Source organism: Theropithecus gelada, chromosome 13 (genome assembly GCF_003255815.1).
Source record: "Theropithecus gelada isolate Dixy chromosome 13, Tgel_1.0, whole genome shotgun sequence".
In the NCBI taxonomy this organism is placed as follows: domain Eukaryota; kingdom Metazoa; phylum Chordata; class Mammalia; order Primates; family Cercopithecidae; genus Theropithecus; species Theropithecus gelada.
Window position 1 is genome coordinate 5446589 of NC_037681.1, and position 26006 is coordinate 5472594.

Genomic DNA, 26006 nt, shown 5'->3' on the forward strand with positions numbered 1-26006 from the left:
TTCGAACTCTGTACCCAGCCAAACTACCTCAAGGTGAAGGTAAAGAGAATGGCATTTTCAGGCCTGCAAGTCCCAGGAAGTTAGTGAAGGATGGGATCCTTGCCAAAGTAAAAGAGTAAAAGCCAAAGAGTGCAAGAAGCGGGGAGTATGTTCCGATGCAAGCTGATGGCTCTCGACTCCCACAACCCCGCCAGCTTCAACTGCAAAGATGAAACGGAATTTAGAAACTTCATTGTTTGGTCTGAAGACCAGAAAATCAGACACTACAAGATTGAAGACAGAGTTAACTTAAGAAACATCCACAGCAGTGACTGGCCCAAGCTCTTTGAAACGTGTCTCAGAGATGTTAACTGTTCTTTCAAGATTCAAGATCAACAAGAAGCTGTTGACTGGCTTCCCGGTTTAGATGTTAGACTTGAATATGGAGATAATGCTGAAAAATACAAGGACTTAGTACCTGATAATGCGAAAACTGCTGACAATGCAACTAAAAATGCAGAACCATTGATACATTTGGATGTAAATAATCCTGATTTTAAGCCTGGTGTGATGGCTATGGCTAACCTGCTTCAGGTTCAATGTCATGATGATTACTTGGTAATGCTTAAGGCAATTCAAATTTTGGTTCAGGAGCACCTGACACAGGAGGCAGTTGCTAAAGCAAATCAAACAAAAGAGGGCTTGCCTGTTGCTTTAGACAAACATATTCTTGGTTTTGACACAGGAGATGCAGTTCTTAATGAAGCTACTCAAATTCTGTGATTGCTGCATAGAGAAGTCCTCAGAGAGCTACAGACAAAAAATAATGAAGCCATAGTAGCTGTTCAGGCAATTATTGCTGACGCAAGGACAGACCACAGACTGGGAAACGTTGGAAGACGAACACTTTAGGACTTCAGCTTCTCACCTATTTAGTACAAGTGGGAACGACGTACACTTCCGGCATGTTTGGAAATCAATATATCACATTCTCGGGGGAGGAATCCCAGAAAATTGAGTATGTTCTAGAGGTTTACCACCATTACTTTTTTCTTTAACAAAGTTTAGGAAAGTAGAAAAAAAAAAACGAACAACGAGTAAAAGCCAAGAAAGATGACCTGGGCTCTAGGAATCAGGAGCTGGACCACAGGAGGAATAGGGGGTCCTCAGAATAGTAGTAAAGACAGCTGGACCCCAGACCCGGAGGGTAACCTGATTAGACAGAGGCAGAAGCAGGGAGGCAGGACAGGCATCTCCTAAATAAATAAATAAATAAATAAATATCAGTACTGATAATTTTGTCACGGTGGGAGAAGATGCATACATGATGCATACATTCCTTTAGCGTTTAGAGAAGAATGAGTGATTGATACTTAGGAAATTATTAAATTCAAGATAATCAAAAAGCTACTCAAGAATTGCTATGGGACTGGGCGCAGAGGCTCATGCCTGCAATCCCAGTACTTTGGGAGGCTAAGGTGAGAGAGTCGTTTGAGGCCAGGAGTTTGAGATCAGCCTGGGCAACATAACGAGAACTCATCTCTTACCAAAAAAAATAAAAAATAAAAAATAAAAATTAGCTGGTCATGGTGGCACATGCCTGTAGCCCCAGCTACTTGGGAGGCTAAAGTGGGAGGATTGTTTAAGCCCAAGAGTTTGAGGCTGCAGTGAGCTATGATCGCACACTGCAATCCAGCCTGGAAGACAGAGACCCAGTCTCAAATAAATAATTAATTAATTAAGCGCTAAGTCCTTAAGTGCTATGGCTTGAATATTCCCTTCAAAACCTGTACTAAAACTTAATCCCCAATATGGCAGTATGGAGAGGTGAGGCTTTTAAGAGGTGATTAATCCATTCATGGATTAATAATGGGATCAAGGATGAATGGGAGTGGAACTGGCAGCTTTATAAGAAGAGGAAGAGAGACCTGAGCTAACACACGAGCACACTCAGCCCCCTCACCATGTGATGCCCTGCGCTGCCTTACGACCCTGCGGAGTCGCATCAGCAAGAAGACCATCATCAGCTGAGGGTCCTTGACCTTAAATGTCCCGGCCTCCTTAACTGTGAGAAATAAATTTTCTTCCTTTATAATTTACTCAGTTTCAAGTATTCTTTTATAAGTAACAGAAAACGGACTAAGATAAGAAGTAAAATATAATTATAGCATATTACATGATTCAGCTGAAAACAGAATTTCCATAGCCACAAAAAAACACTGTGGGTATTGATTTAACCACAGCTATGAGTAGCATTCTATTAGATTAACACACCATGCTGGAGACAAGCACACACATATAGACATACATAGGATTACATATGGATTGAATATATCTGGAAAGATACCCAAGAGATGGGTAACCTCCATTCCCCACAGGGAGAGGGCTGGGGGCTGGAGTGGAAAAAAGACTTTTTGAATAGTCAGAATGTTTTACCACTGCTTAAGAAAAATGGCACAAAAATCTCATCAGATTTTGGTCAAATACAAACATCTAAACGAGGGAAGACAAAAGAAATGGCACGGCCGGGCGCGGTGGCTCAAGCCTGTAATCCCAGCACTTTGGGAGGCCAAGACGGGCGGATCACGAGGTCAGGAGATCGAGACCATCCTGGCTAACACGGTGAAACCCCGTCTCTACTAAAAAATACAAAAAACTAGCCGGGCGAGGTGGCAGGCGCCTGTAGTCCCAGCTACTCGGGAGGCTGAGGCAGGAGAATGGCGTGAACCCGGGAGGCGGAGCTTGCAGTGAGCTGAGATCCGGCCACTGCACTCCAGCCTGGGCGACAGAGCAAGACTCTGTTCCAAAAAAAAAAAAGAAATGGCACATACTCAGCTGCAGTGTCTAGACAGGAACCACCTGGGCACAGCTGCATGGCCAGCAGCTGCAGAAGCCCATCACCCCAGGCCAGCACAGGCTGGGTTAGCCCAGGCACATCTTACACACACACAGCATGTCTCTCATCCTCAGTCCTTACCACTGCTAGTCTGGCCTGCTCGGAAATGACTTGGAAGTAGCAGTTATGCTCTAGAGTCTTTTCAAAAGAAATACAAAAAAGGGCAAATATTGTAAGATGCCACCTATATGCAGTAGTTGGAGTAGTCAAACTCACAGAGAAAGAAAGTAGACTGCGGGAGGCTGAGGCAGAAGGATCAGCTGAGCCCAGGAGTTCAAGATCAGCCTAGACAACATGGCAAAACGTACAAAAAAAAAAAAAAAAAAAAATAGCTAGATGCAGTGGCTCATGCCTGTGGTCTAAGCTACTGGGGAAGCTGAGGTGGGAGGGTTTCTTGAGCCTGAGAGGTCGAGGCTGCAATAAGCCGTGATCGCACCACTGTGCTCTAGCCTGGGCAACAGAGTGAGACCATCTCAAGAAAAATAAATAAATAAAATAAAAATAAAGTAGAGTAGTGGTTACTAGGGGTGGGGAGAGTGACGAATGGGGGGATTATTGTTTCATGGTACAGAGTTTCAGCTTAGGATGACTAAAAAGTTCTGGAGATGGATACGTGGTGATGGTTGCACAAAAACATGAATTCCACTGAATTGTACACTCAAAACGGGCTGAAATGAGGGACTTTATGTTATGTATATTTTACCAGGTCAAAAAAATTAAAAATGAAAAAAATTATTTGAAGAAATAGGTCCACTGTAAGCGCCCTGTTTTCACCTGCCGCCGTTCACATGGTGCCGACAGGGTAACCCAAGGGCAAGGAACTCCCAGCTGAAAGGAAGTCTCGTGAACAGGACGCAAGTCAGAAAGTATCAGACGTCTGTGGTTAATAACAGCTTTTCCAGCAGATGGTTAGGTTAAATACATTAGGTTTTTATTTTCTAGATTCTGTTCTCGTTGCCACCAAGAACAGCAGAATAAAGAACCGGCAACAGGCATCAGTCAACCCCAAGGAGGGCAAGATGGGAGGGAAAAGCCCAGCACAGAGAGCCCATGGGGGCCCCAAAAACACAGCATCCCAGTGCCAGGAGCCGACACGGAGATGGGGGCCCCAAAAACACAGCATCCCAGTGCCAGGAGCCCGCACAGAGATGGGGACCCCAAAAACATAGCATCCACACTGCCAGGAGCCGACATGGAGATGGGGGCCCCAAAGACACAGCATCCCAGTGCCAGGAGCCTGCACGGAGACGGGGACCCCAAAAACACAGCATTCCAGTGCCAGGAGCCAACACGGAGACGGGGGCCCCAAGACACAGCATCCCAGTGCCAGGAGCCTGAACGGAGACGGGGACCCCAAAAACACAGCATCCCAGTGCCAGGAGCCTGCACGGAGACGGGGACCCCAAAAACACAGCATCCCAGTGCCAGGAGCCGACACGGAGACGGGGGCCCCAAGACACAGCATCCCAGTGCCAAGAGCCCTGGGATGATGGGGACATCCCAGCACACAGAGATGGGGGCTCCAAAAACACAGGATCCATACTGCCAGGAGCCGACACGGAGATGGGGGCCCCAAAGACACAGCATCCCAGTGCCAGGAGCCTGCACAGAGATGGGGGCCCCAAAAACACAGCATCCCAGTGCCAGGAGCCTGCACGGAGATGGGGACCCCAGAAACACAGCATCCCAGTGCCACGAGCTGACTCAGAGACAGGGGCCCCAAGACACAGCATCCCAGTGCCAGGAGCCGACACGGAGACGGGGACCCCAAAAACACAGCATTCCAGTGCCAGGAGCCGACACGGAGACGGGAGCCCCAAAAACACAGCATCCCAGTGCCAGGAGCCGACACGGAGACGGGAGCCCCAAAAACACAGCATCCTAGTGCCAGGAGCTCGCACAGAGACGGGGACCCCAAAGGACACAGGATGTCAGGAGACCCAAACTACCCACTTTTTTAATTTTCAAGGCAGTGTTGCTCTGTTGCCCAGGCTGGAGTGGATCATGGCTCACTGCAGCTTCAAACTCCTGGGCTCAAGTGATCTTCCCACCTCAGCCTCCTGAGTAGCTGGGACCACAAGTGTGCACCACCACGTCTGCCTAATTTTTTTTTTTTGTTGTTGTTATTATTTTTTGTAGCAATTGGGTCCTACTACGTTGCTCAGACTGGTCTCGAACTCCTGGGCTCAAGTAATCCTCCCTCCTTGGCTTCCCAAAGTGCTGGGATTACAGGCGTAAGCCACCGTGCCTGGCCCCAACTTAACATTTTTACAAAGAAAATTTAATGAAACGGTAAAATCTTTCCAGCTTTAGCCACTGGGAACTATGCCAGAATTTAAAAAGCAGTGGGAATCCCTAGACTAAACAGAAAACAAACAACAAATACCTTCCCCTCACCACAAGTCTCCCACCAGTGTTCGGTTTTGCTTGGGAGTTGGGCTTCCCTGTCTTCTGGTCTGGTGGTTGCTCCTCTTCCGGAGCGCTGCGCCGGACAGGGGCACATTTCCACCCAAGCTAGAGGGCTGTTTACATGCTATCCCAGACATCAGCGCTAATTATAATAAATACCCCAAATTACACCCTTCTTTGGGGACTCCAGTGAAAGGTCTTGGCCAAACAGTGTCCTGGAGCCTGGACAAACGGATGTGCTAGTTTCGAGCTGATATTGGATACAGGTAAGGCAGCTTAGTGGCTACAGCACCAAGGAGGAGGCCCAGCCCGGTGACTCAAGTCCCATAAAGGAGGCCAGGTGAACGCTCTTGAGGGACCTCAACCTGTAGCAGATACTGAATGTTTTCTACACCTGTTAATCAAAGATGACTCCCGGCTCCATCAACAATAACAGACATCCAAGTGAAACAGGAAAAAAAAAGGGGGATGATTAGCATAGAACAGGCCTAGCTCAAGAGGGCACCTAGGCTAGGAGCAGAACATCAGTTATTTCTTTCCTCGTATATGCCCCAAACTCAGCATTTTAAAAAGAATTTTTCACTTATAAAAATTAAAATTATAAAATTTTTAATTTGATAATTTCATTTGCATCCTTCTATATTTGCTTTTATTTCACAACAGCAGATTACAGTGGCATATAACAGCCTTAAAATATTTTGAAGACTTTTAGTAATATACAGAAATGTTCATAATATAAAGTGAATGAAACAGAATATGTAATCATCTACGCAATAAAAGACCTTAAATTATTTTGAAGACTTGCCGGACGCGGTGGCTCACGCCCATAATCCCAGCACTTTGGGAGGCCAAGGCGGGCGGGTCACGAGGTCAGGAGATCAAGACCATCCTGGCTAACACAACGAAACTCCGTCTCTACTAACAATACAAAAAATTATTTATATATACTTGGAAAATTTTTCTCAGAGTTGTGATTATAAGGCATTGTTTCTTTATTTGTACTTGTTTGGTATTTTCCAAGTTTTTGACAAAATACATATATTACTATTAAAATAATTTAAACACACGCACACACACACATGAGCTAAGACCAAGCAGTTTCAAAAATCTTTCAGGGACACTCTCATGCATGATGCCAAATCTCCCTTAGTCTTTCCAGAGTACATGGGATTCGTACTTACATGCCCATGAGCTCCTATTATTTCCATCTTTCTTCACCAAGTTTCAATTAACTGAGGTTTGATTGCAAGATGTGGTTGCTCCTGAGTGGCAGAAGTGTACCTCCCCCAGTCTTGATGCCAGTTCCTCCTCCTCTAAATCAATACTTCAAGGACAAATCTAAAATCTGAAGGCAACAGTACCTTAGCACTGCTGCACCTGATGCTTGATTTGGCCCTTCCCCTCCATTCTGTTCACAACCACAAGCAGGAGGACAGAGACCAGTTCTGTCCAACTTGCCTCAATGTTCAGCCATCCATTCAGTTAACTATGCCACCGACAAACAATGAATTGCCAAGAACAACTTCATATGCAAGGAAGGCCATTTTGATAACTAGCGTGTACTTGCCTATGTGTATTGATTTTTATAATAGCTCTATTTCTTGGTGTCTAAAATGACATCGTCAGTGAATGTTACAGCTTTCCTTAAATGACTTTATCACAGTCCTTTCTTCCTTTGGAAGGGAGAGAACTATATGACAGCAGGGGCCACTACGGGAAAGAGGGTGTCAGAGCAATGGAAGGTGTGAGGAGTAACCAAAGCTCTGGGCCATTAGATACTCTAAACCACATCTTCAACTTGGACCGGTGCTGTTTTAGGACCAAAGACCAGATGCTTTCCCTTCTCTTCCCCTTAAATGTAAGACCTGAAACCATAAAAACTCTAGAAGAAAACCTAGACAGTACCATTCAGGACATAGGCATGGGCAAAGACTTCATGATGAAAACACCAAAAGCAATGGCAACAAAAGCCAAAATTGACAAATGGGATCTAATTAAACTAAAGAGCTTCTGCACAGCAAAAGAAACTATCATCAGAGTGAAAAGACAACCTACAGAATGCAACAAATTTTTGCAATCTATCCATCTGACAAAGGGCTAATATCCAGAATCTACAAAGAACTTAAACAAATTTATAAGAAAAAAACAAACAACCCCATCAAAAAGTGGGCAAAGGATATGAACAGACACTTCTCAAAAGAAGACATTTATGCGGACAACAAACATATGAAAAAAAGCTCATCATTATTGGTCATTGGAGAAAGGCAAATCAAAACCACAATGAGATACCATCTCACACCAGTTTAAATGGTGATCATTAAAAAGTCACGAAGCAACAGATGCTGGAGAGGATGTGGAGAAATACGAACACTCTTACACTGTTGGTGGGAGTGTACATTAGTTCAACCATTGTGGAAGACAGTGTGGCAATTCCTCAAGGATCTAGAACCAGAAATACCATTTGACCCAGCAATCCCATTACTGGGTATATACCCAAAGGACTATAAATCATTCTGCTATAAAGACATATGCACACATATGTTTATTACAGGACCATTCGCAATAGCAAAGACTTGGAATCAAGCCAAATGTCCATTAATGATAGACTGGATTAAGAAAATGAGGCACATATATGCCATGGAATACTACACAGCCATAAAAAAGGATGAGTTCATGTCCTTTGCAGGGACATGGATGAAGCTGGAAACCATCATTCTCAGCAAACTAACACAGGAACAGAAAATCAAATATTGCATGTTCTCTCACTCATAAGTGGGAATTGAACAATGAGAACACATGGACACAGGGAGGGGAACCTTCGCACATCGGGGCCTGTCAGGGGTGGGGGGGCTAGGGGAGGGACAGCATTAGGAGAAATACCTAAGGTAGATGATGGGTTGATGGGTGTAGCAAAGCACCATGGCACGTGTATACCTATGTAATAAATCTGCACGTTCTGTACATGTAACCCAGAACTTAAAGTATAATGAAAAGAAAGATAAACACAGGGTCAGTCTCTAGTAACTCACAATTGTGTCATATTTAAAGAATGAGTGCAGATACAAAGTATGGGGTCCTCAATCTAGAGACCTCATCATTTTAAAAATTCACATAAATTCTGCCTATTCTTTTTATTTTTATTTTTTGAGACGGAGTCTTGCTCTGTCGCCCAGGCTAGAGTGCAGTGGCTTGATGTCAGCTCACTGCAAGCTCCACCTCCTAGGTTCATGCCATTCTCCTGCCTCAGCCTCCCGAGTACTGGGACTACAGGCGTTCACCACCACGCCCAGCTAATTTTTTGCATTTTTAGTAGAGATGGGGTTTCACCATGTTAGCCAGGATGGTCTTGATCTCCTGACCTCATGATCTACCCACCTCGGCCTCCCAAAGTGCTGGGATTACAGGCGTGAGCCACCGCACACGGCCAAATTCTTATGGGAATTTCTATGTGTGATCCTAATACCTTTTAGAAAAAAAAGATCCCATGACCAAACTGAAAATACCGGGTGTTTCTCTCTAGAGTCCTTTTGACGCCTGCCAATATACATCCATGTTCTCTTCCCCTAGTGATTTTAATTGCATATTCTCTTGAATAAACATAGTCCATACAGATGTTGCTAATGGCAACTCCAGCAAAATTGCAGGCTAATGAATTTCTAATAAAATTACATATATTGAAAGCCTAAAACTATTTTTTAACTCTTCACTGTTCCTGGGAGCCACAGTAGATTTCCTTAGGGCCCAGGAGATGTGAGAAGAGAAGTCACTGCAGGTGTGCAAATCAGGCTCCCTGTTTAAGTAAGACTAGCTCACTGCCTAGTGACCCTGCTCACAGGGCTCTATGTCCTCACCTAAAAAACACTGCACGTTTAGGGTCTCCAACATCATCCTCTCTTGCCAAGAAATTATATAAATATTTGTCATCTTGATTAAGTAACTATTGACAGAGCAGGAGTATTGCAATCTTGGACAAGCACTGTCATTCTAAAGTTCACCTTGATTAAAAACCGCCTAAATCTAAAGGGCATCAGCCTAATGGCTAAGGTCAGCATGACCATAAACCACAAATAACATCTCCAACCAAAAACATTCCAAACCCCTCCCCGACCAGAGACATGCCAGCCCCAAGATAAAGTCCCCTTCAGCCCAGAGAGATATCAGCCCCAAGATAACCTCCCCTCTGACCAGAGACATTCCAACCCTGCCATAAACTTCTCCCCAACATACAAACATTCCAAGCTTGTGATAAGCCGCTTACCCTAAAACTAATATATGCTTTTAGGCTATAAAAGATAATGCTCCTCACTGAAATTGGCCAGAAGCCCCTCTCAGGTTTATTTCTCTAAAATAAACCCATCTTTGACTGTTAAGCTGCATTTCGTGTTTATTTCCTCTTTCTTTAACTCTTACAACTATAATTTATTTCACTGAATCGCTCTACAGTTACTGTGCCCCTGAACATTACCTTAATAAAGTTGAAGAATCATACACAGGCAAATTTGGTATCATCCTGTATGCTACCTAATTCAATGAAATGCTCATCATTTGCAAAACTTCTGATCACTAAATTTGCTTTCAGGCTTAGTTTGGAGGTCAAATAAGATTTTTCTCCTTTAGAATGAGTTTATATGTAATAAGCTGAATACAAACAGTAGAATAAATTCTACTCCAAATTTGTAAAGTTCTCAAAATAACACCCAGGTCATCTTCTGCACTCTAAAGACATGGGTCCAAAACAAGAAACTGACTAATCAAAATTTTAAAACTCTATAATTTAAGTCCTCTGAACAGCTCATGGCATCTGAGAGCAGAAGTAGAGCTGGCAGTCACATGGTCCAAGTTCATCTCTTCCTTTGGAAAATAGACCAGGGAAGATGAGGCAGCTCATCCACAGTCATGCACTGGCCAAGTCCAGAGAGACAGCAGGGTAGGGCTATGCTCCCCTCCTAGGTGACACCCAATGAGACCAATGTGCCAGCTTGCTGTTCTTGAAATCTTTAAACTACTCCTCATTCACTTCTTCTTTCTTTTTTTTTTTCTTTTGAGATGGAGCCTTGCTTTGTTGCCAGGCTGGAGTGCAGTGGTGCAATCTCAGCTCACTGCAACCTCCACCTCCCAGGTGTAAGCGATTCTCCTGCCTCAGCCTCCCGAGTATTTGGGACTATAGGCGTGCACCACCATGCCTGGCAAATTTTTGCATCTTTAGTAGAGACGGGGTTTCACCATGTTGGCCAGGATGGTATTGATCTCTTGACCTTGTGATTTGCCCGCCTCAGTCATTCACTTATTATTAAATGATAGTTTTACTTCTCTCTTCAGAAGCTATGTCTATATAATTGTAAGAAACCTGCTTTTTATAGTTGACGTAGAAAAAATAAAGTCAAATCTCCTAAGCAGTCTTAGCCACTGGCTGAGAATGGCTGCGGAGAGACCAAGCCAGAGTAATGTGGAAGTTGCATTCTTTGCCTGGAGGCTAAGGGGTTATCCACTAACCAAGCCTACAACCTGGGGGAAAAATGTGAAAAAAAGGGCACATCTTGTGAAAGTGTTGGCACACTAACCCAAGTAGTTAGGTCTGTGGTAATTGTGAGGTGGTTTTCTGAAAAGGAAACAAAATGATTCACTAAAAGGCATGACACAGTGTGGGACAGTGCCAAGTATCATGTCAGAGAAAGTGAAAATGTAACAGATCAAAGAAGGCTCCGTTCCAAAGTGGAAGAATTGCAGGAAAAAGGTTCTCCCTTCCACGCTGTGTGGCTCTGACCTCATTCTGTGCTTTTAACAACCACAGGCCAACCCAATTCTAAAACTGTGCATGCAACAAAGTCCTGATGCAAAAAACAAAAACAGAAAAGCAAAACACCTCCTGGCTAAGACGAAAGGGTGGAGAATACAAAAGGGGTGGCGAGAAGAGAAGCATCTACCTGCCCATCTGCAGCATTCTGAGACATGACAGCTGGATCTCTGGGAAAACAGAGTATTCCAGATACGAGTCCTGGCTTAGCTTATCCCTGTCACACACAACACCCCACCTCATCTAGCTTGCTCTTAAAAAACAAAGTGGAGGCCGGGCGCGGTGGCTCAAGCCTGTAATCCCAGCACTTTGGGAGGCCGAGACGGGCGGATCACGAGGTCAAGAGATCGTGACCATCCTGGCTAACGCGGTGAAACCCCGTCTCTACTAAAAAAAAAAATACAAAAAACTAGCCGGGCAAGGTGGCGGGCGCCTGTAGTCCCAGCTACTCGGGAGCCTGAGGCAGGAGAATGGCGCAAACCCGGGAGGCGGAGCTTGCAGTGAGCTGAGATCCGGCCACTGCACTCCAGCCTGGGCGACAGAGCGAGACTCCGTCTCAAAAAACAAAAACAAAAACAAAAAAAACAAAGTGGAGTACTGAGATGATGGTCTGAGGCTTAGGGCCTCATTTCCAGAGACAGACCTTCCATCTCTTCCTGCCCCACAGTGCACGGGGGATACATCAGCACTGGGAGGCAGTGAGGAGAGGTGGAAGACAGGGGCGGCAGGGTAACTGAAGGGATGAGAAAGCTGCACTGGTTTTTATTTTTCGGGCTTTTTTTTTTTTTTGAGACAGGGTCTCACGATGTTGCCCAGGCTGGGATGCAGTGGCTAGTCACAGGTGCAATCGCACTACTGACCCGTGCAGGAGTTTTGACCTGCTCCATTTCTGACCTGGGCCAGTTCACTCCTCCTTAGGCAACCTGATGGTCCCCTGCTTTTGGTGGCGGTGGGGGGGGGTCCCCATATTGATGCAGACACCCAACTGGCATAGCACACTGCAGCCCAGAACTCTCAAGCTCAAGTAATTGCTCTGTTTAAAAAGCCCCACGTGGCCAGGGTGATTTTGAAGTCTCCTCCTACCCGGTAAGAAACACTGTTCCCACTCACTGGTAGAGCTCTTGGGTCCAGCTGTACTTGATATGATATGTAGGTCAGGTGGGAAGTAGCATCCCAGGCCCAGCCCCTGAGTATCTGCTAACCAACAGTTCCAACACTGCCAAGCTCAGATTGAACACATAGTCAGCTATCCTTCAACTCTCTAAAGCGACCAGTGGGTTGCTTAAACAGAAAACAAAAGGCTTTTGCTTTTGAGGCAGCATTAGCATAACGACATTTAAAAAGAAAGGGGCTGGGCGAGGTGACTCACGCTTGTAATCCCAGCACTTTGGGAGGCCAAGGTGGGCGGATCACGAGGTCAGAAGATCGAGACCATCCTGGCTAACACGGTGAAACCCCATCTCTACTAAAAATACAAAAAATTAGCTGGGCATGGAGGCAGGCGCCTGTAGTCCCAGTTACTCGAGAGGCTGAGGCAGGAGAATGGCGTGAACCCAGGAAGCGGAGCTTGCAGTGAGCCGAGATTGCGCCACTGCACTCCAGCCTGGGTGACAGAGCCAGACTCTGCCTCAAAATAAAAATAAAAAATAAAAAGAAAGGAAGAGGCCTGGTAAGGTAGCTCATGCCTCTAATCCCAGCACTTTGGGAGGCCGAGGTGGGCGGATCAGCTGAGGTCTGGAGTTTGAGACCAGCCTGGGCATCATGGTGAAACCTCATCTACTAAAAATACAACAACAAAAAAAAGTAGCTGGGCGTGGTGGTCGGCCTGTAATCCCAGCTATGCTGGAGGCTGAGGCAGGAGAATTGTTTGAACTCAGGAGGTGGAGGTTGCAATGAGCTGAGATCGTGCCACTGCACTCCAGCCTGGGCTACAGAGTGAGACTGTGTTCTCTAAATAAATAAGTAAAAATTAAAACTAAAAAAATAAAAAAGGAAGAAAGAACACATACCTGAAGGTAGCGATTATTGCTGTAACTTCATCATCTGGATAAAACTGTGTAATTGCATGATGTGCCCCAAGCAATTCCTTCCCATCTTTCCACCAAGAAATTGTGGTGTCCTGGTATATATTAGGTACACTGATTGAACAATTAAATTTGACATCTTTATGTTCAGAAAGTATTATGTGTCCAACTGTGTGTTTGAAGGCAAGAGGCGGTAGGAGCTTTGACCCGGCAGAGGTCACCCGGGGAATGGCTACATTTCCTGTATATGGTCTTCCAGGCTGGGTTGGTGAAAACATCAAGGCAGGCTGGTACCCACTGGTGTGAGGAAGGGATAACAACGATGTGTGGTCAGTTTGCAGGCTCCCTGGCAAAGGTCCTGGGAATAGCGGGTAAGGCTTGGCTTCTTCCCTTGCCTCAGTGATTGCTGTAAAACAGAACATCCAAAATTTAGCCTTTTAAATAATAAGAGTTTCCCAAGTAGGTTCCCAACTTCTTAGGCCATGAAGACAGAGCACTGGGGTGTCCTCTGTGCCCCAGGAAAAGATGAGCAGAATTCATTAAAACACACGTCTGGACATATTCTCATTCACCAGTTCATTCATTTATAAACTCGCCTCTGGAAGAGTACCAAAGAAATATAACTCCCCCTACCAAAACCAAAATTTTTCTTCTTACTGACTCATTCCAAGTCCTTCATGCCCAACTCAGCAGTATAAGAAGAAGGTGATGACACAGCAGGGCTCAAGGTCACTTTTCTTGGCCAGGCATGGTGACTCACGCCTGTAATCTTGACACTTGGGAGGTGGAGACGGGAGGGTCACTTGAGGTCAGGAGTTTGAGACCAGCCTGGACATCATGGCAAAAACCTATCTCTACTAAAAATACAAAAATTAGCTGGGCATGGTGGCACATTCCTATAATCCCAGCTACTTGGGAGGCTGAGGCAGGAGAATAGCTTGAACCTGGGAGGCGGAGGTTACAGTGAGCCAAGGTGGCACCACAGCACTCCAGCCTGGGCGACAGAGCGAGACCCTGCCTCAAAATAAATAACTTGTCTGCTCTGTCAGAGACTATGCTGCAAATTTGGCTAATCGTCTTTAAAAAGCTGCTCGAGGTTAAAAAAAAAAAAACAAAAAAACAAAAAACCAAAATTAGCCAGGTGTGTTGGCATGCACCTGTAGTCCCAGCTACTTGGGGGGTTGAGGCAGGAGGATAGCTTGAGCCCAGGAGATCAAGGCTGTGGTGAGCCAAGATCGTGCCACTGCACTCCAGCCTGGGTGACAGAGTAAGACTCTGTCTCAAAAAAAGAAAAAAAAAAAAAAAAGATGGGCTGCTCAAGGTCACAAAGAGATGAGTTTACAATTGCTGTGCCTTAACAACAAAAAAAGTGTGCTTAAGTTACCAGCTATGGAATACTGAAGCTTCCGGGAAAATGCTTGCTTGCTGGAATAAACCTGGAAATGTTTTCATTTCATCTGGTCCACAAGTATTTTTAGATGGTTTCTGAGCAAGGGAAGGCTCATAACAGCTGTACTTTTGGCTTTCTGAGTGGCATTTTTGGACGTAAGATTCCACACTGGTTGTTATCTATTCAAATACGTTGGCAGGGAGTGCGTGAGACAGACGGGTAGGAGAGATATAGGCCGCGCATTCTACATTATGGGTTGGTGGCTGGGGGTACACGGAGGGGGCTCCATCCTTGCTCAAGGGCTGGCCTCCTGCCATGCCCAGGACATCATGCCCTCCTGGGCTCCTGAGTGTGTGTGCAGGGAGTAGGGTGTTCTCTGCTCAGAGTTGTGCCCGATTTAGCAACTAACACAGGAAGCCCAGTTAAGCTTGAATTTCAGATGAACAACAAATAATTGTTTTTTAAAGAGACAGGGCCTTCATGCTCTGTCACCCAGGCTGGAGAGCAGGGGCGCAGTAACTCACTGCAACTTCAATCTCCTAGGTTTAAGTGATCCTCCTACCTCAGCCTCCCGAGTAGGATGGACTATAGGCTCATGCTACCACGTCCAGCTGGTTTAAAATTTTTTCTTGTAGGGAGGGAGTCTGGCTATGTGCCCAGGCTGGAATTTCTTAAATTTAAGTATGCAATTAAGTATTTAATTGGCTAATGGGAGATATAAGCAGGAAATTGTGGGCAGAAGAGAAGAGATCTGGGAATTTTCCCTCTAGCTTCCTCTCTGCCAAGCCACTGTGGTCAGCACGTATGCCTCAACTGAAGGGCATACCTCTGTCTGGGGGCCCTCGCCACGCAGCTCCCTCTCCCATTCCAGCAACTGCTCCCTCCCAGGCCCCTTTGATGTTGGGGGCCAACTCTCATGGCTGTTGCCTTTGGGAACTGCCTCCTTAGTGAGTCAGGATCAATGTGAGATACGAGAGAAGAGATTTTCCTACAAGAACACAGGAAGACTTTTCCTTATCCTGAGGTCTTGGTGAGTGTGGGAGTGTAGGGCCTTCTGTGTGCTTTAGGGGAGGGCTATGTGGGTCAGCTGTGGACTGGCCTGGAGCCCAGCTGTCCAGACAGATGAATGTGCTGTCACGGGAGTGCTCACTTATGCCAGGGAGTGAAGATCAGGATGACAACAGACAGGGACCGTTGCCTCTCCAGTCACCCACAGCCCACATGCCAGGCAAACCTTCACAAGGCTGGGCCTATGCTCTTGGTAGAGGAGGGGGCTCCTCTTCCTCTGACGTGTGGATGCTTCTGCAGCAATGCATGTTCTGGCTGTTTGTCTCATGCCTGCAGAGCTCCCTCAAGGGTGCTCTACTTACTCATGTAGGCTTTGTTTTTGTTTGTTTTCTGAGACGGTGTCTCGCTCTGTCACCAGACTGGAGTGGAGGGCGGGCAGTGGCACAATCTCAGTTCTCTGCAACCTCCGCCTCCTGGATTCAAGTGATTTTCCTGCCTCAGCCTCTTGAGTAGCTGGGACTACAGGCGCAAGCCACCACGCTCGGCTAATTTTTGTATTTTTAGTAGAGACGGTGTTTCACCATGTTGGCCAGGATGGTCTCGATTTCTTGACCTCATGATCCACCCACCTCGGCCTCCCAAAGTGCTGGGATTACAGGCGTGAGCCAGCGCGCCTGACCCTTTACTCATGTACTTTGAAGCCTTGACAATTCACCTTTGCCACTTGGATGGGCACACTCATCTGTGGTTCTTCCTATTCACTGAGCTACAGAGGACTCAGGAGTCAGGGGTTTAATCCAAATTACTTTTTCCACCCTTTAAATATAGGTTCCTTTCTTAGAAGGCAAAAATGGGAAGTGGGAGAAGCAAACAATACCTTCGTTGGTTTAATTTATTTAAGAATATTTTAAATTTTTAATTAGAAAGCTAACAAATTTGTTGTGAAAAAATTCAAGTATTTATTGAAGCATATACAATATAAAATAAAAGCCTGGGGCCGGGCGCAGTGGCTCATGCCTGTAATCCCAGCACTTTGGGAGGCCGAGGTGGACGGATCACGAGGTCAGGAGATGGAGACCATCCTGGCTAACACGGTGAAACCCCATCTCTACTAAAAATGCAAAAAATTATCTGGGTGCGGTGGTCGGTGCCTGTAGTCCCAGCTACTTGGGAGGCTGAGGCAGGAGAATGGCGGAACCTGGGAGGCAGAGCTTGCAGTGAGCCAAGATCACGCCACTGCACTCCAGCCTAGGGGACTCCGTCTCAAAAAAAAAAAAAGAAAAAAAGAAAGTCTGTTTTGTAAGCTGAACCCTGCAAGATAGTAACCTCTGATTACAGCTTGGGGTATAATCTTCAGTTTTCCATGAGCCAAGCTGTTCACTAAACAAAGTGTTAACTTGGTTACAGGCAAGGCCACCCACTAAGGTGACACCACTGAAGTCAGAGAGCCACTAAACCCACCCTGAAATCACTCAACACTCTAGATGGTTTAAAAGATATCTGGGCCAGGAGCAGTGGCGCACGCCTGTAATCCCAGCACTTTGGGAGGCCAAGGCGGGTGGATCACCTGAGGTCAGGAGTTCGAGACCAGCCTGGCCAACATGGTGAAACCCCATCTCTACTAAAAATACCAAAATGTAGCCAGGCGTAGTGGCAGGTGCCTGTAATCCCAGCTACTCAGGAGGCTGAGACAGGAGAATTGCTTGAACCTGGGAGGCGGAGGTTGCAGTAAGCCAAGATCGTGCCGTTGCACTCCAGCCTGGGCAACAAGAACGAAACTCTGTCTCAACAAAAAAAAAAAAAAAAAGGCTGGGCACAGTGGCTCACGCCTGTAATCCCAGCACTTTGGGAGGCCGAAGTGGGCGGATCACGAGGTCAGGAGATCGAGACCATCCTGGCTAACACGGTGAAACCCCATCTCTACTAAAAATACAAAAAATTAGCTGGGCGTGGTGGCGGGCGCCTGTAGTCCCAGCTACTTGGGAGGCTGAGGCAGGAGAATGGCATGAACCCGGGAGGCGGAGCTTGCAGTGAGCCGAGATCGCACCACTGCACTCCAGCCTGGGCAAGAGAGTGAGACTCTGTTTCAAAAAAAAAAAAAAAAAAAGAGCTACTCCACAGCCATAAAGTGAATGAATCATGTCCTTTGCAGCAACATGGATAGAACTGGAGGCCATAATCTTAAATGAACTAACTCATGAGCAGAAGATCAAATATCACATGTTCTCACACATGAGTAGGAACTCAACAATGGGTACAAGAACATAAAGATGGAACTAATAGACACTGGGAACTCCAAAAGCAGGGAGGATGGGAAGGGAGTGAGGTTTGAAAAATTATCTATTGGTTACAATGTTCAATATTTGGGTGATGGGTACACTGGAAGCCCATTACACTCTCCACCATTACATATGTAATACCCATGGAACAAACAAGCATATGTACCTCCTGAATCTGTAATTTTAAAGAAAGAGGTTGGGGGAAGAAGTAAGATCATGTCACTTCTGCTCAGTGTTTTTCACTGGTAGTAAACATANAAAAAAAAAAAAAAAAAAAAAAAAAAATCTGATCTGCACAATTTGACTTACCAGAAGTTGACAGAATGATTTGATTGTCAACAGATATTTGTACAGCACCTCCTGGGTTCAAGATTTGCTACGACAGTCAAATGGGATAAAGAAAGAGACTTATTTCAAGAACAGAGCCACAGTGGGTCCCAGGAGCTAAAGGGGAGATAGACATGGCTAACTGGGGGTGGGGAGGGGAGGCTGCCCATAGCATCAGGGAGGCCTTCTCTGACTAACCTCCTATGGTCAGCACCCCCAGGTTAGGCGCTAGGACCCTTTTGTAACACATCTTACGATTACTCATCCAGTTCTTTCTCCACAGCCAGACTAAAAGCTCCATGATACCTACCACCTACACTACAGCCAGTACATAGGAGGTGCTCAAAATAGGTTTGTTGAATGAGTGAGTAGAGGATGGATCTGAGGAGGGATGGAGAAGGTGCCTGGGGCTGCTAGGGTCAAAGGTGGTGGGAAACTGAAGAGACAGGAAGTAGTCCAACCAGTTTGCAAACAGCAATTTAGCTGAAGAATAGAGCTACTCTGCTAGAACACAAATGGGAGATAAACCAAAATTAGGCTGAATGTGGAGAGCCCTGAATCCCAGCCGAGGCAGGAGAAGTTCCTGGAAGGCTTCTGAGCAAGGGAGGGCAAGGCTCAGAGCTGGGCTTGATGAAGGGCATTCTGGCACCAGCAACTGGCTGAGTAGGAGGAAGAAGAGCAGGAAGCGGGAACCTTCCAGGAAAGCAGTGAAGACCTGACTACAGGGGCAGTCAGTGAGGAGCAGGAAGGATGCAGGAGACAGAGAAGAGGGAGCTGACAGCAACAGCATCCTCACTACCGCCAGTGTTCCACAAAGGAAAGTCAGTCTGACACCAAATACTGAGGAAAGACGCGATTCTGGCATAAAGGAGTGTTCTCAGGAGTGGAGAGCTGGTGGCTCGAGGCTGCTCAGGCTCAGTTTGCTCGTAGGGAAAGTGGGGATGCTAACCATGGCGCCTTATAGGGTTGCCAACGGGAATAAAGGAGTTATGACTGTCAGGATCACAGTAAGCCCTCAATGTTAGCTATTATTTTAATTATTTTCTCATTTTATTATGAGTTAATAAAAATCTTCCATGGTCTAACTAACCCTTGAGAACTGTTGGGACTGAGGCTGGACCCCCACGTGGCTGATGAGATTGCTGAGGCTCGCACTGCCCAATTTTAGGCGGGGTGGTATTGCCATTCACATCGTTGTTGGGTGTATAAATTGTTCTCTAGAGCTGTGCAATGCATAACCTCACCAGCCCTATGTGGGGGCCCTGGGTGATTATACAAAATGTGAAGGAAAAAAAAAAAAAAGCCAAAACAAAAACCGTTCCAAGGTTTTGGACCCAAGGGTTGGGGCAATGGTTAATTAGAAATTATATGTTAAGTTGCTAATTTTTCCACTGTTTCTATTACTTTGGTTGTATAATGTATCTTTTCCCTCTGTTTTTCCCCCACAAAAGTGGAATACTCTCGAAATTATTTTTGGAGAGTGATTACGGATGGGTTCAGACTGAAAGGCTTACCCACATCAAAGACTTAATGCAAATGTGGTCCTTTCTCCATAGCACATGGAAAAGTGGGGTGCCTCTGGTTGTAATTTGGGTGGAATTCACAAGAAATCTCCACCTGATCCTCCCACCTTCTTCCGGGGTTGCTTCCTCATGTGGACAGCATAAACCGCTGGAGTGGAATTGTAACTTCACACCAACGAGTGCTGCTAAACTGCCTTGATCACCAGCCTCTCACTCAGGTCCGAGAGTAGCCGCCCAGCTGCTCCAGCAGCTGCATTTACCGACTCCAGAGGCCACTCCATCCAGTCCTGGACTTGTGTGGTGCAGCACCCCTGCCCTGTGCCCATGTGTTTCCAATCACCATGCAGCCCTTGACCAGAGCCCTAACATCTGCTTCTTAAAGTCAGGGCTTTTGTCTCCATCATCTTTCTCCAGCCCCCAGCACAGGACATGCCCAAGGGACATGATTAATGAATGTGTATTGACACACTGCCCATTTTTCTGTGTGAGTTTGCCCTGCTTTTCTGAACATACTTGTCTGTAACTTCCTTGAAGGCTGGAGGTGGCATCGTCTAAACCCACCATGATGACGGGCATGGAGTCACAGGCGGCAAACATTTCCAGAATAAACGGGTGTGACGTGCAGAGGGTCCTGAAGGGTGGGCAGGGGAGAGAGGTGGTCCAGGCAAGGACACTGCTGTGGCTGGAGGCGGAACTTGGAGAGACTGTCAGCATGCCTATGACACACAATGACAGGGGCTCAGACATTTAGGGGCTTTGTGAATAGTCTCTTAGACTCAAAATTGGTTGGTTAGGGCATGCCAGTAAAGAATGCTGTTTTCCGTGGGATCAACTAGTGAATCCTACCCTCAAATCCATGGATCCCTGCTGAGCACTTGTGAAGTGCAGTGTGCAATGGCAGACGGGCTGGCGGGCAGTGCTGCTCAGAGGTTAGCTAGCAGGTCTGCAGTCAGAGGGCTGAGGCCCACCCAGTTCCTCACCACCTCAAGGGATGGCCTCAGGAAAGCTCTATAACTTCTTTGAACTCTCGTGAGGACAAGAGGATCTCAGCAGCAGGAGCTGATAGGCATTGAGTCCACCAGCACACTCCAAAGATAACGGCTGACATGGCTGTTATCGGCTTGCATCTGAACCCTGGCCTGCCGGCCACCTAAAGTAGGAATTTCTAAAGCCAGGTCTGGGCCCCGCGGGGATAAGGGCTGAGTTTCATCAGTGATGTCTGTCTTGGACAATGCATGGGGAAGGGCAATACTAGAGTCATATAATTGCCAGCCGTGAGTGAGAGGAAAAAATATACATCAGGCTTGGGATGCGAGGGGCTCTCAGCTCTAAGGCATCTCTCGGTCTCTCTAGGGATGGTCTCCACAAGCCTTTCGTAACATGAGCTCCTTTGATTTTCTTGAAGCCTGGTGATCACAGCCCAAGGTGATCACCAAGGTGCATAAAGAAAGCAGCAGCAACTAAAACTGCAGGTCCCATGGTAGTGGGTGGGGATGTGGCAGCAAGCAGCGTCCCTGGCCCTGGAGTCCCTCCATGCTGTGGGAAGAGGGTTGAGCAGGGCAGATGGCAGCCCTGTGGGACTGAGGGTGCTGGCTGGTGAACCCTGTTCAGTTCCACCCCACCCCAGCACTCCACCCCGGGATGCTGTGTGCCATCAGCCTGCTTTACGATCCCAGGCACCTGGGAAGAGAGGGGAATAGCTCCTCTACCGGAGTTAGAGGAACGGCAGGAGTGAGTACCAACTTGTGGGACCCATTACTCCTGCTCTTTCTATTCCTTCCCCAACAATAAAATGGGTGGAAGTATCAGCTGAGCTCTCTAAAGTTCAGCCTTAAACTCAAGAGGCCCAGGCTAGGCATGATGGCTCCCAGCACTTTGGGAGGCCGAAGCGGGAGGATTGCCTGAGCCCAGGAGTTCAAGATCAGCCTGGGCAACAGCGTGAGACAAGTCTCTACCAAAAATAAAAATAAAATAAAAACGAGGCCCAGAGGAGGCTGCAAGAGAGTGAGGGCTTATCTTTCAGCCCCTAGAGGTTCTTTGCTTCCCACCTCAAGCACACATGGACATATGGCACATAAATGCACGGCCAAGAGGCCAAGAGGCCAAGAGGATGCACCTTATTCCAGAGGTGCGCTATTTCCTCGCCAGTCGTGCTGTCTGCTGAAGGTATTTGCTATCAGACAGCCCTACAGTCCTTCTGCAGGTGGGTTTGTGATTTAGAGAAAGGCCTTTTTTTTTTTTTTTTTTTTGAGATCGAGTCTCAGTCTGTCACAGCCCAGGCTGCAGTGCAGCGGTGCGATCTCAGCTCACTGCAACCCTCGCCTCCTGGGTTCAAGCAATTCTCCTGCCTCAGCCTCCTGAGTAGCTAGGATTACAGGCAGGTGCCACCATGCCCAGCTAATTTTTGTGTTTTTAGTAGAGACTGAGTTTCACTATGTTGGTCAGGCTGGTCTCGAACTCCTGACTTCAGGTGATCCGCCTGCCTCCGCCTCCCAAAGTTCAGAGAAAGGCTTTTGCATCTGGAATCCTGTAAATGCTGGTATCCCTGTTTCCCTACCCTCTCTAGGAGAAAAGGCAGAATCTAGACCGGTGCCCCCACCCCCCATTCTGTGTGCACACATCAGGCTGATATTTGAATCATGTCCTGAGCAGCTGCCCTGTCACCCAGGTTAAGAACTCCCACCCTACTCCCTTTACCCCCACAGCTAGCTGAGGCCAAACATAGCACAAAAGGAAATTTTCTACTTAGTACTATTTATGCAATACCCAAAGGATTCCTGATTGATAAAGTATGGTGGCCAGATGCAATGGCTCACGCCTGTAATCCCAGCACTTTGGGAAGCCGAGGCAGACAGATCACCTGAAGTCAGGCGTTCAAGACCAGCCTGGCCAATATGGCAAAACCCTGTCTCTACTAAAAAATACAAAAAGTAGCCAGGCATGGTGGCAGGTGCCTGTAATACCAGCTACTCAGAAGGGTGAGGCAGGGAGAATTGCTTGAACCCAGGAGGCAGAAGTTGCAGTGAACTGAGATCACACCACTGCACTCCAGGCTGGGCAACACAGTGAGACTCCGTTTCGGGGTGGGGGGGAAAGAGTAGCAACACTTCATTCATTAGAAGAGAGAGAGAAAAAAAAAGAAACCTTCAACCAGAACTCACTTGACCGATAGATCAGTCCTAAATTGCAAATGGTAATTATTAACTTCACTGGAGTGACCCTTGGGCCACTTGGAGAATGTTAAAGGAGGAAGAAGCGATTATGCCGCCCATTTGCCCTAAGTGTAGCAAAGCCCTGCAAGCGAAACGGGTGGCTAGCCCTGAATCAGTGCTGGAGAGAACAGGCCTGGGGCTTGCAGGAAGGAAAGGAAGTAAATGGCTGGGCAGTGTGTGCCCCAAGAGGTCACAGCCCAGCCACAGGAGGAGAAAAGCCCAAGTGCCAGTGAAAGCCCAGAAACGCCTGCACGGTGGAAGGAACGTGAAGTTGCCTATAAAACAAGGTGTTGGCATTGGGTTGCCAGATAAAAAACAGGACAGCCCTTTACACTTGAATTTCAGATAAGCAACGAATATGGGAACACCCTGGATTTACTTAGTGGAACAAATAAAACTTAGTGTCATTTAGTCAAAACCAGCCGGAGCCACAGCACCAGGGATTTCACTGTTGCCCGTCCCACAGGCTGCTTCCTGGGGCTTAGAGCAGCATGGAGAGTGGGTCTGGAGGAGCAAGCAGGGACCTGGCACACCAGGAAAGCTATCCAACCTCTCCGAGCCAAGGCTTGCAGCATGAAGGGGCTGGGACCTCTGAGCAAAAGCACCAGGGGCTTATCAGTAGGGTGACCTTCCTACTGCCCCTGGCCCCATACATTCCTTTTGGATCAAAAAAAAACAAAACAAAAAACAAACAAACAAAAAAAACCACACACACCAAAAAATGAAATGAGCAGGGGTACCTCTCCGCTTGGCCTTGAGCACACACATTAGCAGGGCAAGTGCCAAGGGCCCCAAAGGGTTTTAGGTACACTCTCATGATCCGCTTCAGCCTGTCCCCCACTTTTTCACTGGGGCAATTGCCTTTTTCTTGGTGGTGCTTTGCAAAAGAAACTTCCCAAACAGACTGCAATGCCCATGTCCCTAGCAAGGGGGGCACCAATGCAACCAGAAAAGAGCCTTCCAGAATCTGACCGTGACTTTTCACTATCTGCTTCCAACTCTCCCACTATGCTCTCAAACCCAGCATAACATCAGAAGCTTCCAGGAAATGTTTTTAAGCTTTTGATGCCCATGTCCCACCCAGGGCTTGAATGTATTGGTTCAGGGTGCAGCTTGGGCACTGGGATTTTTTTAAAAATCTCCTCTTATGATTCTAACGTGCAGCCAGGGTCAGACCCCTGCTTTAGGGAATAGATTCAGTGGCACACATCCCTCTACAGTGGGGCCAGGGGGCTGCGGAAGGCCAGGGATGGGGGTCACTGAGTGGCCTGGATGGAGCTCACAAATCCTCATGCAGAGGGCCCAGGTTTGACTGCATGTGCTTTAGGAGATGAGGAGGCTGTAGGAGGGGTAGGGTGAGAACAAGAACCCGGAAGTCAGAGGGACAAGGCATAGCCCCAGCTCAGTCACGTAAAGGCCAGGCGAACTTGTGCAAGTCACCTGTCCATCCAAAACTCACTGTCCTCCTTCTGTAAAATGAGACAGTTTCCCTCCAGTCTTTGGGGCTCTGGGGTTGATTCTCCCCAAGACTCAGATGTGGCTTTCACAAGACCCAGAAGAGATGCTGAGTCCCCAAGTTTAATTTCTCCATCATGCCACTCCCAAAACATACCCTCCAGCTCACCAGTACCTGAATTCTCTGCTTCAGTACCTGTTTTCTCTCCAAGAGTGGAAAGTTGCACGTGAAACAATGCACAGTGTCTGGCATCCACAGACATGCAATAAATGGTAGCTATTATTTTCCTAACATGAAACATGGGACCTGTCTTGTATCAAAGGTGCAACTAGTCATGCCTGGACTATCAATGCCAAACATATGGAACTGATTATGCTGACTCAGACCATTCAACTCTTGCAATGAAATATGAATACTGTATACAATATCATGTTTACTTAACCAAGGGTTTCCCTCTGCTTTCTCCAGTGGCAGCATGCCAAGTGTCACAGAAAGGCTCTGAGGCAACACTTTCTGGCCAGGGTCTGAAAGCAGCTTTCCCCTCTGGGGGTCTGGGGTTTATACTGCCCGAGGCCCAACCGTGGCTTTCACAAGACCCAGATGAGATGCTCAGTTCACGTTTAACTTTTCCATCATGCCACTCCCAAAACATATACTCCAGCCTACCAGTACCTGAATTCCTATTACTAAAACGCCGATCCTTAAGGAAAAAAATCATTTTCTTTTAAAATGTGAGTGTCTCTGGGAGACCAGACCCATTAGCAAGAATAGTTTAAGTCCTCCCTAAGTAACAGAGAACGAAGAATCCCCTCCCAAAACAGACTAGATGTACTTTTCCCTATTCTTCCCACTAAGTACATCCCAAAACACTAGATGTTAAAAAAGTATTTTTCAAAACTCTGACTTAGAGTAGTCAAAATCACATAGAACAGAACAAGGATGGTGACTGCCAGGGACTAAGGGGAGAGGAAATCAGGAGTTAGTGTTTAATGGTTACAGAGTTTAAGTTTTACAGGGTGAAATATTATGAATATATTTAATTCCACTGAGCTATACACTGAGAAACGGTTAAGATGGTAAATTATATGTTATGTATCTTTTAGCTAATTTTTTCTTTTTTCTTTTAGACAGAGTCTCACTCTGTTACCAGGTTGGAGTGCAGTGGTGTGATCTCGGCTCACTGCAACCTCTACCTCCCAGGTTCAAGCGATTCTCCTACCTCAGCCTCCTGAGTAGCTGGGACTATAGGTGCCCACCACCACACCCAGCTAATTTTTGTATTTATAGCAGAGACAGGGTTTCACCATGTTGACCAGTAAAATGAAAGGCGAACAAAAGAAAGAATCGGTATACTAAAATATCAAAGCAATAGAAAAGTATTCAATTTGACCAAAAATGAGAAGAGACTGAAAAAAATGAATACAGTCTCTGGGACTATGATTAAATATCTAAAATCCATATCACTGAAGTCCTGAAAGGAGAGGAGATAGAAAGCAAGGCTAAAAGAGAACTTGAAGGGCCGGGCACGGTGGCTCACGCCTGTAATCTCAGCACTTTACGAGGCTGAGGTGGATGGATCATGAGGTCAGGAAATCAAGACCATCTTGGCTAACATGGTGAAACCCCCATCTGTATTTAAAATACACAAAAAAATTAGCCAGGCATGGTGGCAGGCGCCTGTAGTCCCAGCTACTCGGGAGGCTGAGGCA

The 26006-nt window shown here is 46.6% G+C and overlaps 1 protein-coding gene and 1 pseudogene across 4 annotated transcripts in view; one reads left to right on the forward strand and one right to left on the reverse strand.

Moving 5' to 3' along the window:
• Window positions 1-26006, reverse strand: part of MERTK (MER proto-oncogene, tyrosine kinase) — a 134147-nt gene that overhangs the window by 87188 nt on the left and 20953 nt on the right. For 2 of the 3 annotated variants that reach the window (XM_025354797.1, XM_025354798.1), the window contains exon 2: window positions 13088-13508. In XM_025354797.1, coding sequence (XP_025210582.1) covers window positions 13088-13508 — 421 coding nt within the window. The remainder of the gene's footprint in view (window positions 1-13087; window positions 13509-26006) is intronic. The other variant, XM_025354799.1, reaches the window with a different exon arrangement.
• LOC112605161 lies at window positions 134-1066 on the forward strand (annotated as a pseudogene). The gene has a single exon (XR_003115361.1). The product of XR_003115361.1 is annotated as an RNA transcription, translation and transport factor protein pseudogene (transcript).